This window comes from Pelophylax lessonae, assembly GCF_965119305.1.
Source record: "Pelophylax lessonae genome assembly, chromosome: 4".
NCBI classification, from domain to species: Eukaryota; Metazoa; Chordata; class Amphibia; order Anura; family Ranidae; genus Pelophylax; species Pelophylax lessonae.
Genome location: NC_138771.1, coordinates 579,279,906 through 579,297,880, shown reverse-complemented (window position 1 = coordinate 579,297,880; position 17,975 = coordinate 579,279,906). Strand labels below are relative to the sequence as shown.

General features: G+C 45.7%; 1 protein-coding gene across 2 annotated transcripts in view; it reads left to right on the top strand.

Moving 5' to 3' along the window:
- The window catches only part of MAP2K7 (mitogen-activated protein kinase kinase 7), a 60,540-nt gene that overhangs the window by 7,632 nt on the left and 34,933 nt on the right, over nt 1-17,975 (top strand). Inside the window, exons 2-3 of one of the 2 annotated variants that reach the window (XM_082255505.1) lie at nt 10,537-10,584; nt 14,179-14,317. In XM_082255505.1, coding sequence (XP_082111631.1) covers nt 10,537-10,584; nt 14,179-14,317 — 187 coding nt within the window. The remainder of the gene's footprint in view (nt 1-10,536; nt 10,585-14,178; nt 14,318-17,975) is intronic. The other variant, XM_082255506.1, reaches the window with a different exon arrangement.

Below are 17,975 nucleotides of genomic sequence, written 5' to 3'. Positions count from 1 at the left end.
AGTGGAAAAGCAAACCGTACCGTACCGAACCGTTCCAACACCGTGCCATGCGGTACCAGCAGTGGAAAAGCAAATCGGGCCAAGCAGGGCCGAGTAGAGCCGAGCCGGTACTTGCAGTGGAAAAGTGCCAGTAGTGTCATGGAAGAGTTCTGGACTCAAGAATTGGGGAGGTTGGAGATGAAGGCACATGGAAGGATGAAGTAGCTTTGCTCTATACAGAAATAGCTCTGGGGAGGGGAGGACATGTAGTCACGTGGAAGACTACTGGACTCAAGGATGGTCATTGCAGAAAGAGCCTTGGGGTTGGGGAGGTGGGAAATTTGGGAACATGGACGGATGGAGGACGCAGAGTGGGTGCCTTTAGAAAGGACATTGTGGAAGTGAAGACTTGGAGGTTGGGGGAAGGATGGTGAGATCAGGGTGGGCACTACACACAGAGCATTGGGGAAGGTGAGGACATGCAGTGACATAGATGAGTGCTGGACTCAACTATGTGCATTACAGAAAGAGGGGAGAACATGCAAGAACATGGAAAGATGGAGGGCTCAAGGCTCGTGCCTTTTAGAAAGGACGTTGTAAAAGGGTGGAGGTAGGAAGGATGGTGAGACCAGGGGTGGGCACTACACAGACAGGTGAGAACATGTAGTCACATGGAAGAATGCTGGACTCAAACATGGCCATTACAAGAGGAGCCCTAGCTAGGTGGAAGGATGTAGAGATCAGGACTGGACAGTATAGAAGGAGGCTTGGGGGAGGTGAGGACATGGAAGAATGCTGGCCTCAAGGATGAGAACTCCAGAAACAGACTTGGGGGAGGTGGGAGATGCAGGAACATGGAAGGATGGTGGACATGGAGGTAGGTAGAATGATGGTAGCTTTGCTCTATACAGAAATAGCTCTGGGGAGGTGAGGACACAAAGGAGTGCTGGCCTCAAGCATGGTCGTTGCACAAAGTGCCTTGAGGGAGGTGAGGACATGTAGTGTCATAGAGTTCTGGACTCAAGACTTGTGGAGGTTGGCGACAAAGGAACATGGAAGGATGGAGGGATCAGGTTTGGTACATGAAATGATAGGTTGGTCACTACAGGAAGAACCTTGAGGAAGTGTGGACATTCAGGTAGGGGGAAGGATGGTCTATACAGAAGGTGCTTTGGGGTATGAGGGGCATTGAGGAGATGAGGACATACAATGCAGGTATACATATTATCCCTACAACAAAGCTTGTTGGGGGGATGCAGGTTTATGGAAGGATGGGCAGCTGAGGACATGCAGGAACATGAAAGGGTGGGCGACTGAAGATCTGCATTTTATATCCCATTATAATGACATGCCATTATAGAAAGAGCCTTGGGGAGGTGGGAGAAAAAGAAACATGGAAGGATAGCAGACTCAGGACTAGTTAGTACCAAAGGAAGTGAGGACATTCAGGGACTTTGTGGAAGGATTGGAGCTTTGATCTGTAACGAAAAAGCAAAGGGGGTGTGAGGACAATCGGATACGTGGAAGGGTAGGCTTTACAAAAGGAAACTTGAGAAGACGAGGACATACAGGTACACAATAGGAAGATCTCTACAGAAGGAGAACATGCTGGTACATGAAGGATGGGGGCTTCAGGGTTGGTCACTAAAGAAAGAACTTTGAAGAAGTGAGGGCATTCAGGTAGGTGGAAGGATGGTAGCTTTGCTATTTACAGAAAGAGCCATGAGGAGGTGAGAATATGCAGATGAATTGAAGGATGTCCTTTACAGAAGGAGCCTTGGACAAATAAGGACATGTAGGTACCCATAGGGGGATGGTCTCTATAGAAAGCGCTTTGAGCAGGTAGGGACATGCAGGTACATGAAGGATGGTTTCTATAAAGTACACAGAAGGTTGATCTGTACAGAAGGAGCTTTGCAGAGGTGTGGACATGCAGGTACATGGAAGTGAGGATAGCCTCTACAAAAAGAGCCTTGGAGAGATGGAAGATGTAGGTACAAGGAAGTATGGTATTTTGTCAGTAAAGAAAAAAAAAAAGCCTTGGGGAGGTGGGAGATTTAGAAACGTGGAATGGTGGTTTTATAAGAAAGAGCTTTGAGGGGGAGAAGACATGCAGAAAGATGAAGCAATGGTCTTTACAGAAGTAGCCTTGGGCAAGTGAGGACATGCATTTGCATTGAAGCATGGTCTCTACAAAAAAAAGTCTGGAGAGAGATGGAAGATGTAGGTATGTGAAAAATTGTTCTCTACAGCAAGAGCATTAAGAGCAAGCTGGTTCATAGATGGACAGCCTTTAGGAGCCTTGACAAGTGAGCACATGCAGATCCATACAGTAGAATGATGGTCTCTACAGAAGGGGCCTGACAAGTGAGCACATGCAGGTACATAGAATGATGGTCTCTACAGAAGGGGCCTGACAAGTGAGCACATGCAGGTACATGGAATGATGGTCTCTACAGAAAGAGCTCTGTGGCCGAATGATGGTTTCTAAAAAAAAAAAAAAGTCTTGGGAGGGTGAGAGATGCAGGTACATGGAAGGATGGTCTTTATAGGTAATGACATGCAGGTAGTACACTCAAAGACTCTCAGCAGAAAGGTCCTGTGCAGGCAAGCACATGCAGGAACATGGAAGAATGGTCTCTACAGAAAGAACTTTGGGGATGGGGATTGAAGGATAGTTTGTAGCCAGGGGTTTTTATGGAGAGAAGGACAAGCACATACAGGAAAGGATTGGGTCTACAGGGAAAGCCATGGAAAGGTAAAGCACATGCATGGAAGGATGGTGGACTCGGGGATGGTCTCTGCAGGAAGACCCTTGGGAAAATGGTATCATTCTCTATTCAGAGGTGACCAGGGTTACAACTGTCCCAAAAATGTATCGATGTACCCATCTGGGAATGCTGATACTTACCAAGTATTTTTTAGTTGAATTTACCTTGTATACCTCTTGACAGAGTACATTATTCAAAGTCCCCCCCCCCCCCCCCATTAAAAAATGAATTGTTGGAAAAACATTAACATAGTTTTTCATTATTAGTTATTTGCAGAAATCCTAAAATCTTTTGACTGTTAGACCGCATTCACACTGATCCGACTTGGACCGCGACTTGTCATCCTGACAAGTCGCGGTCCGTCACGCTCCCATTGTTCAGTACAGGAACTGTTCTAATAGGAGCGACACAAGTCACTCCGACTTAGAATAAGGGTCCTGTACTACTTCGGGGCAACATGTACCACTGTTTGAGAGGGTGTTTATTAATCGATAATAACAAATATGTACTCTGTTCCTGGAAAAAAATGCAGTTCTAGGTTTCCTTAACTACTGAGTTGTTACCCAATGCCGCGGCATTAAACATGTGATCACAGATGAAGGAAATTGAGGTGATTTGAGGTAGAGACAACTGGTTTGTTGTTTAGCCTAAATTCAATTTCTTTTACGATTTGTTAGTATACTGGATCAAACATGGTGGTGTAGGGTTTTTTTAAAGCGTAAATCTAACAAAAAGTTGTGTCACCAGCATAGGAAGTGGTGGGAGGGAATCTTCCCAACAGGGTCACCCTATCCAAAACAATGATGGGAGTTCTGCCTAAAGGTTCTCCCTTAATACTATAAATACAAATCTAACACCTCGTAATTTGGGTTTCTGTTGTAGTTAAGGTAAAGATACTTATTTACATTAGATATAGTATCTCAGAAAAGTGAGTACACCCCTCACATTTTTGTAAATATTTTATTATATCTTTTCCTGTGATAACACTGAAGAAATGACACTTTACTACAATGTAAAGTAGTGAGTGTACAGCTTGTATAACATTGTACATTTGCTGTCCCCTCAAAATAACTCAACACAGCCATTAACTACCTCAATACCGGGCACTTAAACCCCCTTCCTTCCCAGACCAATTTTCAGCTTTTAGCGCTGTTGCATTTTGAATGACAATTGCGCGGTCATGCAACACTGTACCTAAACCAAATTTGTGTCATTTTTTCCCCACAAATAGAGCTTTCTTTTGGTGGTATTTGATCACCGCCAGGTTTTTTCTTTTTTGGTGCACAAATAAAAAAAGACCGAAAAGTTTGAAAAAAAAAAAAAAGTTTTTTTGTTTTAGGTTATAAAATTTTGTAAATAGATAATTTTTTTCCTGCACTGATGAGCACTGATGACGCCGCACTGACAGGCACTGATGAGGAGACACTGATGGGGTGGCACTGATATGCAGCACTGATGGGCACTGATAGGTAGCACTGATATGTGGCACTGAGAGATAGCACTGATATGTGGCACTGAGAGATAGCACTGATAGGCGGCGCTGATGGGCACTGATAGGCGGCGCTGATGGGCACTGATAGGCGGCGCTGATGGGCACTGATAGGCGGCGCTGATGGGCACTGATAGGCGGCGCTGATGGGCACTGATAGGCGGCGCTGATGGGCACTGATAGGCGGCGCTGATGGGCACTGATAGGCGGCGCTGATGGGCACTGATAGGCGGCGCTGATGGGCACTGATAGGCGGCGCTGATGGGCACTGATAGGCGGCGCTGATGGGCACTGATAGGCGGCGCTGATGGGCACTGATAGGCGGCGCTGATGGGCACTGATAGGCGGCGCTGATGGGCACTGATAGGCGGCGCTGATGGGCACTGATAGGCGGCACTGATGGGCACTGATAGGCGGCACTGATAGGCGGCACTGATAGGCGGCACTGATAGGCGGCACTGATAGGCGGCACTGATGGGCGGCACTGATGGGCGGCACTGATGGGCGGCACTGATGGGCGGCACTGATGGGCGGCACTGATAGGCGGCACTGATAGGCGGCACTGATAGGCGGCACTGATAGGCGGCACTGATGGGCGGCACTGATGGGCACTGATGGGCGGCACTGATGGGCACTGATAGGCGGCACTGATGGGCACTGATAGGCGGCACTGATGGGCACTGATAGGCGGCACTGATAGGCAGCACTGGTGGGCAATAATGGGCACTGGTGGGCGGCACTGATAGATGGCAATAACGGGCACTGGTGAGCAGCACTGATGGCATTGGTGGGCAGCACTGATAGGGGGGGCACCACTGGCAGGCTCTCTGAGCCCTGTTTGCCATCCCTGGTGGCCATGGTGGGCATCCCTGGTGGTCATGGGTGGGCATCCCTGGTGGCTCTAGTGGCATCCCCTCCCCCCAGGGCTGCACTGGTAATCAATCATCTGATTACCAGCACAGACCCCCCCTGTGATCAGTGAGTAATTAGAAATACTCACAGATCACCCCGGCTGCAGAATCGATCCTCTAATCTTCTCCTCACTGACAGGATCTGTCAGGAGGAGAAGAGATCGAAGCCGTTACAACGGCTGTATTGACATTACATGACGGCTGTTATTGGTCACAGCCGTCATGTGATCAGGAGGGCCAATCACAGGGCCCTCCTGCCGAGGCTTGTTGCTCTGTGTCCTAGGGACACAGGCACATCGAGATCGCGCCGCTGCGCGTGCCCGCGGCGGCGCGATCTCTCTCCTTCTGAAGGACGTTCCGGAACGTCCATTCAGAAGGACGAGACTCCCACCCGGCCGTATATGTGCTATGGCCCGGGTGGGAGGTGGTTAATGTCTAAACCGCTGGCAACAAAAGTGAGTACACCCCTAAGTGACCATTTCCCAAAGTGTCAATATTTTGTGTGGCCACCATTATTTTCCAGCACTGCCTTAACCCTCTTGGGTATGGGTTTCACCGGATCTTCACAGGTTGCCACTGGACTCTTCTATTCCATGACGACATCACGGAGCTGGTGGACCTTGCGCTCCTCCACCTTCCATTTGAGGAGGGCCCACAGATGCACAATAGTGTTTAGGTCTAAAAACATGCTTGGTCAGTCACCTTTTATCCTCCGCTTCTTAGCAAGGCAGTGGTTGCCTTGGAGGTGTGTTTGGGATTAGTATCATGTTTGAATACTGCCCTGCGGCCCAGTCTCGGAAGGGAGGGGATCATACTCTGCTTCAGTATGTCACAGTACATGTTGGCATTGATGGTTCCCTCAATGAACTGTAGCTCTACAGTTCTGGAAGCGCTCATGCAGCCCCAGACCATGACAATTCTTTACTGTAGGCAAGACACACTTGTCTTTGTACTCCTCACCTGGTTGCCGCCACACACGCTTGACACCATCTGAACCAAATAAGTTTATCTTGGTCTCATCAGACCACAGGACATGGTTCCAGTAATCCATGTCTTTAGTCTGCTTGTCTTCAGAAAACTGTTTGTGGGCTTTCTTGTACATCATCTTTAGAAGAAGCTTACTTTTGGGACGACAGTCATGCAGACCAATTTTATGCAGTGTGCGGTATATGGTCTGAGCACTGACAGGCTGACCCTTCAACCTCTGCAGCAATGCTGGCAGCAATAATACGTCTATTTCCTAAAGACAACCTCTGGATCTGACGCTGAGCACTTGCACTCAACTTCTTTGGTTGGTCATGGCGAGGCCTGTTCTGAGTGGAACCTGTCCTGTTAAACCGTTGTATGGTCTTGGCCACTGTGCTGCAGCTCAGTTTCAGGGTCTTGGCAGTCTTCTTATAGCCTAGGCCATCTTTATGTAGAGCAACAATTCTTTTTTTCAGATCCTCAGAGTTCTTTGCCATGAGTTGCCATGTTGAACTTCCAGTGACCAGTATGAGAGAGTGAGAGCGATAACACCAAAGTTAACACACCTGCTCCCCATTCACACTTGAAACCTTGTAACACTAACGGGTCACATGATACCAGGGAGGGAAAATGGCTAATTGGGGCCCAATTTGGACATTTTTAACTTAGGGGTGTACTCACTTTTGTTGCCAGCGCTTTAGACATTAATGGCTGTGTGTTGAGTTATTTTGATGGGACAGCAAATTTACACTGTTATACAAGCTGTACACTCACTACTTTACATTGTAGCAAAGTGTCATTTCTTCAGTGTTGTCGCATGAAAAGATAAAAAATATTTACAAAAATGTGAGGGGTGTACTCACTTTTTTGAGATACTGTATGTCCGAATATTCAGCTGTGATGGCATTTTGAATGTATTGCATGCATATAGTGCCGACAACATATGGGCCATTGAAGCCTATGTGTGACGTCTAGGGATGCACTGATACCTGTTTTTACCGGCAAATACGAGTATTGATACTTGCACTCACCGATATCAATTATTGATACCTTTGCGGTTCAATTTGAGCTCATACAAAATAAATAGGCTCACCTTGCACTGCAAAGAATCGCATGTGATTTGAACATGAATGCGGTGCGATTCCTGTCTGAATTGCATGCGGTTTCCTATACCGCTCCTGTGTGAATCCAGGCTGAAGTCACTATGACAAGCCTGGGTTCACACTACATTCCTGTTCAAATCACATGTGATTCCTTGCAGTGCGATTTGAGCACATTTATTTTGTATTATATTGGTTTTATGTATAGGAACATTTGCATGTGCGAATACTTAGTGTTTGCACCAATAACGGTATCAGTGCAACCCTAGTGACGTCACCGCTGCCTGCTTTACTAGCTGTTGTTGGAGGATGCTCTCCTCTGCCCTGCAGCTGCTGCTGGCTGACACAGGAGATTACTGATCAGAGCGGCCTAAAAGTAGCAAAGTATTTACATCTTTCCTACACAGGTTAGTTAGCATAGGTAATAGGAGGGGGAGGAGACAGTTTTAAAGAATAGGTTTACCTTTAGTAACATGTTGCACCTTAAATACTGGTGTATTTAACATGTTTAATGGGTAACCTGTTCCTAATGCACTAGTGTACCCTGAATCCCCCATCCTCCATGGTGACAGTGAGCGGGGGATTGTCTCCCCCACCCACTATCACAATTTAAAAACTCTTCAGCTGTACGGGGCTCTGCCCACACAGCCACGTGACGTCACACAGATCTGTGAATTGATGAACTACAAGTCCCATCTTCCGCGGCAGACAGCTTGTAGTTCTCAACTGCAAAGGTGCTGCTGAGCATCTCAAAGTTTGCTGACACTCCTGGTCTCAGATGCAATGCTCTTAAAGCTCCTAAAAATAAAAAAATTTTAATTTTTTTTCCTACAAAAAAGTGCTTATTTTATTTTTGTTTTTAAGTGAATTTAGCCATCAAGGCTAGTTAAGTGTAAGCTGGAATTTCATTTTAAGTATTCCATTTTCTTACAGTGGTCTATACATCACACCAAAAAAGAGGGGTAACTTAGGCCCCTTTCATACAGGCGGACCGTTCAGATCCACCTGTCAGTTTATTTGGCAGATCTGAACGGTCCCCTCATGCATCCCTCTGGGGCATCGGATGTCAGCGGAGACATGTCCGCTGACATTTATTTATTTCAGGTACTTGTATAGCGCTGTCAATTTACGCAGCGCTTTACATATACATTGCACATTCACATTGGTCCCTGCCCTCAAGGAGCTTACAATCTAAGGTCATCCGATCCGTTAAATCTGGATGGATGGAAACCCTATTTTCCATCAGTCCAGCAGATCGGATGGGATTGGATGAGACCGGACCGACAGTCCGTTCCCATCCGAATCCCCCATAGAGATGTATGGGGCTCTGACAGCTGTGTCTCTGCACACGGAGCGGAGAACAGCTGTGATTCTCCTGCTCAGCGGGGGATCGGCGGAGTCTGTCCGATGGACACATAGTGAGAAAGAGCCCTAAGGGGGAGAGAGGGACAGCTAGGAGCCATTATTAGGTTAATGTTTTAGTGCTCAGGCTCTAACGCTGGCCATACATGTGTGGATTGGTGGGCTGAAAAAAAAAATCTATCAGATTTCTTCATGCACTCTAAACAGTGGAGATGAAAAAAAATCTGCTGCTGTGGCTACTCTAAAACCTGAACAGCAGCTGCATTTGATTGGATGCAGTCTCTGTTCATCCTACAGCCCCTGTTCATCCTACAATTTTCCAATCGTATTGTTGTCGCATGGACAGGTGCCGACACTGAAAATTCAGTTCCTGTATAGCCTACTTTCGAGGAGAATGGAATTGACGAACAACCTGCCACCACTAAGAAGTGCCAGTTCAATTCGGGCAAATTCAGGATGAGCAGATTTAAAGATCTGTGTGGCATAATTGTTTTTTTTTCCTCCCATTTGTCATTTTTCTAGCTATTTTTAGTTTTTTTCAACTAGTTTACTTTTGCAAAAGTAATCAAGCAGATTAAGGCAACCTGCCCCCATCCCTGGCATATGAATATAGCTGTACAAACAATTTTTGGCTTGTTGTGTTGATCCATTCGATTGATTTTTTTTTTTTTGTGATCAAAACGCACTTGAAATTGCTGGAAGCATGTCATGTTTGACCAGCATTAGAACATGGAAATTGGTTAAATGAAAACCTAAGGGAAGCCATTGATTTCCAATCAGAATCTTAATAAAACAGAGAAGTGTTTAAGTGCCGGTTCACACTGTTCCGACTTGTCAGCCGACTTGGTCGCCTGACAAGTAGCGGACCGTGCTGTGCAATTGGAACCGTTCAAATAGGAGCGACTCAAGTCGCTCCGACTTAGAAAAAGGTTCCTGCACTACTTCGGGGCGACATCGGAGCGACTTGCATTGACTTCCATTATCTGAAGTCATTGCAAGCCGCGCCGAACTCGCCGTGCACGGGCAACGGCATAACTCGCCCGAAGTCGTGTCGCCCTAGTGTGAACCGACACTAAGAGTCGGTTCACACTGGGGCGACACGACTTGGGGAGGCGACTTGTCAGTCCCGTGCACCACGACTTCGGAGCGACTTGCAGAGACTTCACATAATGGAAGTCTATGCAAGTCGCTCCGGGGTCGCCCCAAAGTAGTACAGGACCCTTTTTCTAAGTCGGAGCGACTTGTGTCGCTCCTATTAGAACGGGTCCTGTACTACTCAATGGGCCGCGACCGAGCGCAACTTGTCAGGCTGACCAGTCGCGCTAGTCTGAATGGGCTCTAACACATTTGTTTTGCTACTGAAGGAAAATACAATCAAGGCATGGGAATTGCTATACAGATGAAAGGCTGTACGCCCGCTGTTAATGTAGGCGCACAGCTGGAATTGGCGTGATAAAAATGGATACCACTTGCTCTAGTGGATTTTCGGTAGGGTTTAGTGATCACGTAGAGCTCACTGGGCTTGGTGCTCCCCAGAGACCCATCTACAAAAGGTCTGGGTGTAGCCAAAGATCACGTACATTCCTTGACAACGATAAGCAAGGCAAAAAAAATTAGGCATGTTCCATGTTCATTTTAGGAGTACGAAGGTGGCTCCTGGATTTTTTCCAGCATTGTGTTCACCTAGAGATTAAATGTTTTCATTTTATGTGTACAGGGAAATGTGTTTAATATCTTCATATTCTCCATTTTCATTTGACCTTTTCTCTGCCATCCAGTCTCCATTGCTGTGTTTCTTCTTTTCAGTCATTGTCCCTCCCGTGTTACTCCTTCCCATGTTCTCTTGTTCATATGTCCTTTCTCCTCTTCAAACTATAATCTCCTCTTGTTTCCTGTTCTCTCCTGGGTTGCTTTGTATTTTATGTTGATTTTTTTTTTTTCCCCTATTTCTCCCCTAGTTATTCTCATCACTCTAAGCCCCACGCCCGCTCCATCCCAGCGAGCAGGTATCGGATCGCCCTTCTCAACTCCTTACTTGCTCCAGGCGCAGCTAACTTCCCCTTATGTCACTCTTAACATGTACCCCCCCCCCCCTTTAAATTAATTTTACTGTGTTTTCTTAATCTGCCCCTTCATGTGTATCTACAACCCCTCTTCCTCACAGTTTTCTGCTCATGCTTGGCATCGCTCTCCCACCTGTCTTTGTGCATGGGATGGGGAATGTTGCATGCAGTGTGGATCTGGCATGGAGACGACTTTGTACGGAGCATGAGCTCAGGGAAACCTAACAAACCGGGCAAGCTTGGAAAACAGAAGGTAGAAATGGGCTCCTTTTATGGCAAATGTAATACTGTAAGGTAAGATGGAGATGGCTTAAGAAATACTGTAAAGGTATAGTGTTCCTTTTTACGTCTGTAGAGGTTTCTACCGGAGGAAAACCATTAAAAGGTATTTGCTTACGGCTCAATTAGTGCGGTGTTGAAGTGTCTCCAAAGTGGCATGACAAGTCGCACTAGTGAGAACGGAGCCTAAATCTTGCCTTGTGGCAATGTACAAATCTTGCTGCACCTACTCAGAACTAATGTTTGAGCGATGGGTGAATACTGATGGGCTAAACCATTTTCTTGGATATTACTCCTCCACTATATTGCCGTACATTTGTAGACACCTGACCATCACCATATGGCCAAACGTATGGGGACACCTCTCCAAAAAATTGCGTGTTTAAGGATACTGTTAAACCTACTAGACAGACCTTTAGAGAAGGGGTGCTTCTGGCCCTGTGGAGAAGTCCCTTTTCTGATGTGGGGGAACTCAAGTGGCCTGTATAGAGCCCTGACCCTCCTTCCGGTGTAATGGGCAGAGCCCTGACCCTCCTTCCGGTGTAATGGGCAGAGCCCTGACCCTCCTTCCGGTGTAATGGGCAGAGCCCTGACCCTCCTTCCGGTGTAATGGGCAGAGCCCTGACCCTCCTTCCGGTGTAATGGGCAGAGCCCTGACCCTCCTTCCGGTGTAATGGGCAGGTGCCAATAAAGCCTTGGACATATGGTGTACATTCTTTTATAAAACAGGGCTTTCTTCTAATTTAAAAATGGTCATGGCAGGTGGAGAGGACATATGAGCTTTGTTATAAAGATATGTAGATTGTAATTTTTAAGCTAATGAGTGACAGACTTTATGCATCCATTGATACAGGGCTTGTGCATGCCCAAATTGTGGTTTTGTTGGATGTGGTTGTAAAAACAGATTTTACCTTACTGCATTCTCTAAGTTAAGGTAAACAACATTCTGTGTTTAGATCCCCAATACAATCGAGCCTGATCTTGATCCAGCGCTGTGACCGAGAGCATTGGCTCGCTGGTCACTTTCCTCATTGGACATGGAGGCAGCAGTGGGAGCAATGGCTGCTGTCAATCACAGCCTTTAAAGAGGTTGTAAACTCATACACACTTTTTTTTTGTTCGACCTGAAAGAGAAACATATAATGAGCTAGTATGCATCGCATACTAGCTCATTATGAAATACTTACCTTAGAACGAGTCCCCGCCATGCAGTCCATTTACCTCTATGACGGGCGACATCTCCAGTCGCCCGTCTTCCGGGATCGCGGCATCCAGCCATCAGATTGGCCGGAGCCGCGGTGACATTACTCCCGCGCACGCGCGCGGGAGCCGATGGTCACGGGACTCTGAAGGAATGGCACCAGCGGCCGTTCCTTCAGAGCGCATGCGCCAGTGACGTCACTGGCTGCATGAAAGGTAAATACAGTAAAACCTTGGTTTGAGAGTAACTTGGTTTAAGAGCGCTTTGCAAGACAAGCAAAATTTTCAAATAAATTTTGACTTGATATACAAGTAGCCTCAAGTCACAGCTGAGTATAAAAGAGAAGAGAGGCACCTCTAAGTGTAGTAATATGGTTAAATTCAATGAAGGTACAACATTTAGCAACTCACATGGTGGATGATTGGAACAGGCACATCTAAGACCATCATAGACCATCCTCCGCACCGTCATCCCTTCAATGCTGCCCCTCGCTTTCAGATCGCTTTACTGCAGGGTGGTCTTCCCGGTCAGGATTACAGACTGGCAGCCGGCGGTGCAGAAGATAGTCTATGTGGACAGCTTTACCCTGGATGCCTGCATACTTAGATGTGCCTGTTTTATTCATCAACCATGTGAGTTGCTAAATGTTGTACCTTCATTAAATGGAACCATATTGCTACACTTAGAGGCGCCTCTCTTCTCTTTGATACTCTGTAGCTCCTGCTGGATTTTGCTTCCAATCCCCTTGTGGAAGCGGCTATTTGTGGATGGACATTTTATGGTTATATAACCTATCGCAATGCTATAATCTTTTTATATGGACTATAAACTGAAGGACTTATGAATAAATGGTTGTGGAACGAATCATCTGAGTTTCCATTATTTCTTATGGGGAAATTCGCTTTGATATAAGAGTGCTTTGGATTACAAGCATGTTTTCGGAACGAATTATGCTCGAAATCCAAGGTTTGACTGTATCTCCTAAACAGTACATGTTTAGGAGATATTTACAGTACCTATAGGTAAGCCTTATCATAGGCTTACCTATAGGTAAAAGTGTCAGAGGAGGGTTTACTTCCTCTTTAAGGAGAGAGCAGGGCTGGGGACAAGCCATGCTATGTGTTTCAATGGGCACATTGAGCCTGGTTCAGGATCGAGCCCGCACAAGTGCCCTCCTTGGTAAGCGGTTTCGGACAAGCATGCCAAGTGATATCTTTTGAAGTTTCGTTCTTACCCTCAGGAACCCAAAATGCTATTAGAAATCAAATGGTGATCGATCCCATTAGTGTTCACCCAAGACAACAGTTCTTAATAGGCTTACAATTCTACATGTACTTTGAATGGTGTGGAGCCCCTACTGACAAAAGGGAATAAGAAATCTACAAAGCGGTTTCTTTTTTTTACTGTCATGCCTTACAAGATCAACCTTTGCCTGGAAAGCAGAGCTGCAACATCAATTACAAGACAACCAAGATGTGCACAGGGCACATTGCATGGGGTATAACAAAGTTAATGGGGTTTGCTGTGTATGATACAGAACAAAAATTGCCAACTTAGAGATGTTCAGTTTGTAAGACCCAGAGCTTAGTAAATCGGTCATCTGTCTAAAGTTATTAAATTGAAGCAAGAAGCTAAGAGCAGAATCCTAGAGGTGCCTCCATAGTTCCCTGGGAGCCCAAAACCAAGGTGCCAGCTTTGACTCGGCTCTGGATTGTTGGTCAGACGCAGCATGTTTTGTTGAACATTGGGCAATGGAGCCAAATTCTGATTCCTGATTGGGAAGTTACGATTTTTCATATTGATGTTTTGGATGCTCCTTATGTACTCTAAAGACTACACAGAGGCCCATGTCTGTGCAGATGCCTCTAGAGGTTTGCTCTTTAGCTCTCATGCCACTACAATAAATTCAGTGAAGTGACAGTTTTGCTTTTCTGTAAGGAAAATATATTGGGTTTTGAATGGGGTGTTCAGGAAATAATGGGGCACTGCTGTTGCTCGTAGCTTATCTCTGTTCCCCAATCTTTGTCCCTTCTGTGTACCACCCTCTTTTCGTCCAGCCTTACAACTTCCTCTTGCCAATGATGGACACAGTCGCTCCGACAGCTCCGCACATCATCACCCGTCACTGCCCGTCCGACCACGACACATGTTGAACATACCACAAACCAACTACTTGACACAGCGGAGCTTGGAGAGGTGAGAACATGGCTTTGTCACACTGCAGTGTAACTCTTTTGTTGAAATATTATGTTGTCTGTGCAGACATCTTCTTTTAAAGTGACGCTAAACTACAGTGGGTAAAATAATGATTTGATCCCTTGCAGATTTTGTGAGTTTGCCCACTTACAAAGAAATGAATGGTCTATAAGACCGCATTCACATTAGTCCGACTTGGACTGCGACTTGTCAGCCTGACAAGTCGCGGTCCGTCACGCTCCCATTGTGCGGTACAGGAGCCGTTCTAATAGGAGCGACACAAGTCGCTCGGACTTAGAAAAATGGTTGTGTACTACTTCGGGGCGACCTGGAGGCGACTTGCATAGACATTCATTTTGTGAAGTCCGTGCAAGTCGCGCCGAAGTCGCGCTGCACGCGACTTTACAGGTCGCCCCCTAAGTCAGAGCGACGTAGTGTGAACCGAGCCTTACTATTATAGGTGTATTTTAAATGTTAGAGACAGAATATCAACAAAAAATCCAGAACAAACCCATGATACAAATATTTTCAGTTGAGTTGCAGTTCAGTGAGTAAAATAAGGTTGTGATATCCTACCAACCAACAATATATCTGGGTGCCACAGACTGGCTACCGTATGCGCTCATGTGGTACACATATTAGTCCTGTCAATTTTAAGAAGGTGCTCCTAATGACAACTCGTTATGTGTATAAAAGAAACCTGTCCACAGAATCTTTCTTCTATTCAAACCGTACCATCATGGGCAAGACCAAAGAGCTGTCAAGGAATGTCAGGGACAAGATTGTAGGCCTGCACCAGGCTGGAATGGGCTACAAGACCATCAGCAAGAAGCTTGGTGAGAAGGAGACAACTGTTGGAGCGATTATTCGCCAATAGAAGAAATACAAAATAACCAGCAATTGCCCTTGCTCTGGAGCTCCATGCAAGATTTTGCCTTATGGGGGGAAGGATGTTCATTAGAAAAGTGGGAGATCAGCCATTAAATACACAGGAGGAGTTGTGAATGATCTCAAGGCTGTTGAGACCACAGTCACCAAACAAACCATTGGTAATACAATACGCCGCCATGGATTGAAATACTGTAGTGCACACCAGGCCCCTCTCGTCAAGAAGGCCCATGTACTGGTCCGTCTGAAGTTTGCCAGTGAACATTTAAATGATTCAGAGAATGATTGGGAGAAAGTACTGTGGTTAGATGAGACCAAAATTGAGCTCTTTGGGATTAACTCGACTCGCCGTGTTTGGAGGAAGCAAAATGCTGACTATGACCCTAAGAACACCAACCATACAGTCAAGCAGAGTGGTGGAAACGCAATACTTTGGGGCTTTGGGGTTTTTCTGCTAAAGGTACGGGCCGACTTTGCTGCATTGAGGGGCCAATGGACAGGGCCATGTATTGTAAAATCTTGGAATCTTCTTCCCTCAGCCAGAACACTGGAGATGGGTCTTGGATGGGTCTTCCAGCATGACAATGACCCAAACCATACTTCCAAGGCAACAATGGAGTGGCTCAGGAAGAAGCACATTAAGGTCATGGAGTGGCTTAGCCAGTCTCCAGGGAAAAATGCAAGAAATGTTGGACCCGGCGCTACCACTTTTTAAAATAGTATTGTGCAAATATGTGCTTTATGTGCTATAAAAGTGCATGTAGTGCAATCAATACATAGAAAGTGCTACGTGCCGTTAAAAACATCAATAGGTTTAACCTGGGCTGTGCTCAGTGTACCACATTAAAAGTGTCATATATCATACATCTGCATAAAGTGCCAAGTGCTAATAATACCAAGTGCCACGTGTTGTGATCCGTGCTAAAAACAATATATGGCGCCGGCGGATGGTCCACCAAAAAGCACCGCTGCTTACCGCACTCTTAAGCCTTTGACTCGACACTTCTTGGTCACTAGAACAAAGAATAAACCTCCATTGCGTAGCATATGTTGTGTATAGCAAAATAACTTAGCATCCACTCACAGTTTGGGGAGTTCACTATCAGCTTGAAAGGTGTTCGCCGGGCCGCTTCCGCGTTCCACCGGCTCAAACCACCATTCCCGGAAGTGACGTATTGACGTAAACAAGCCACGCCCTACGCGTTTCGTCATACGACGTCATCTGGACCTTAATCCTACAGGAAATTTATGGAGGGAGCTAAAACTTCGTGTTGCCAAGCGACAGCCAAGAAACCTTAAGGATTTAGAGAAGATCTGTAAAGAGTGGACCAAAATTCCTCCTGAGATGTGTGAAAACCTGATAACCAACTACAAGAAACGTCTTGCCTCTGTGCTTGCCAACAAGGGTTTATCCACCAAGTACTAAGTCGTGTTTTGCTTGGGGATCAAATACTTATTTTACACTGAATTTAAAACATTTGTATTCTATGTTTTTTTTCTGGATTTTCAGTTGATTTTCTGTCTGTATTTAAAATACACCTATAATAAAAATTATAGACCACTCATTTCTTTGAAAAGTGCTCAAACGTACAAAATCTGCAGGGGATCAAATAATTAATTTTCCCACTATATCTTTATTCTCCAATAACAATCTGTACACATCCACTATGTATTTTTTTCCAAGAAATTGTTTTACTTAGTTTTTCTGCCACCTTGTAATTTCCTCCATGAGCTCCCAGAGTGTATGCTAATTAAAGCACTAGTAAAGTCTACTTTTTCACTTCTACCTACAGCTAAGTCTGTAATGAGGCTTACCTGTAGGTACAGTGATTATCTCCTACATGTGCATCGTTTAGGAGATATTCGCATTTGTAGCAGCCAGTGATGTTCCCTGCACGTGTAGTACACGCTGAATGGACGGCACACTCTATCCATTCATTGCGCTGTGCCGCGAGACATTGCGACCCAGCCATTCAAATGGCCGGAGTGGGGTGCAAACCTGGAAGAAAGACCAGGGGAAGGTGCAAGCCCTGTCTGGTGACAGTGCACAACTGGAGGAGGGATCGGCTTTACAGGCAAGTCTGTCATAATGTGCTAGTATGCGGTGCGAACTAGCATATTATGACATTAACCTGGAGGGGGACTTGTAGTGTTTACTACCGGTTTTAAAAGGGTGGATATTCGTGCACAGTCTGTGAGCAGCTGCTTTAATATCTGCTCAGTGTAACCACCATATATATTCAGTCCAGTACTTCATCTTGTTTTAAGCCCAGATAAATGGAATGTTTTTGGACTCCTGAACTGTATAGGCTCAGTTTATAGTCTAATACATTTATTTTGGACAATTAAGCCCTAGTTAACGTATACAATTTTGGACGCGTTCCAGATCGCATGGAATCGCAAAACAAGTGAAATAACATAAATGTGTACATACTGTACACATACAGTATATGCAGCCCAAATGCGATGCAATTCCATAAAGGGGCCTGTGCGAGGCGATTTTGAGTTCCATGTAGTTTAAGGGGAACGTCAAGCATAGGTGTTCCAAGATAATGCGATTCCAGTGTGATTTGGACAAGTCAGTGCTGTTTTTCAGACCTCCTTTATAGGGAGAGAGGTCCAAATCACAGCTTCATCCAAATTGAATGCACAACCATTGGAATCACAGCTGAACACGCATCAAGTCGCACTGGGTGTGATCTTTGAAATCGCAATAAAAAACTTAAATTGCACTGCATAACTGCGAGCCTAGCCAAACTCCTGGATTGGC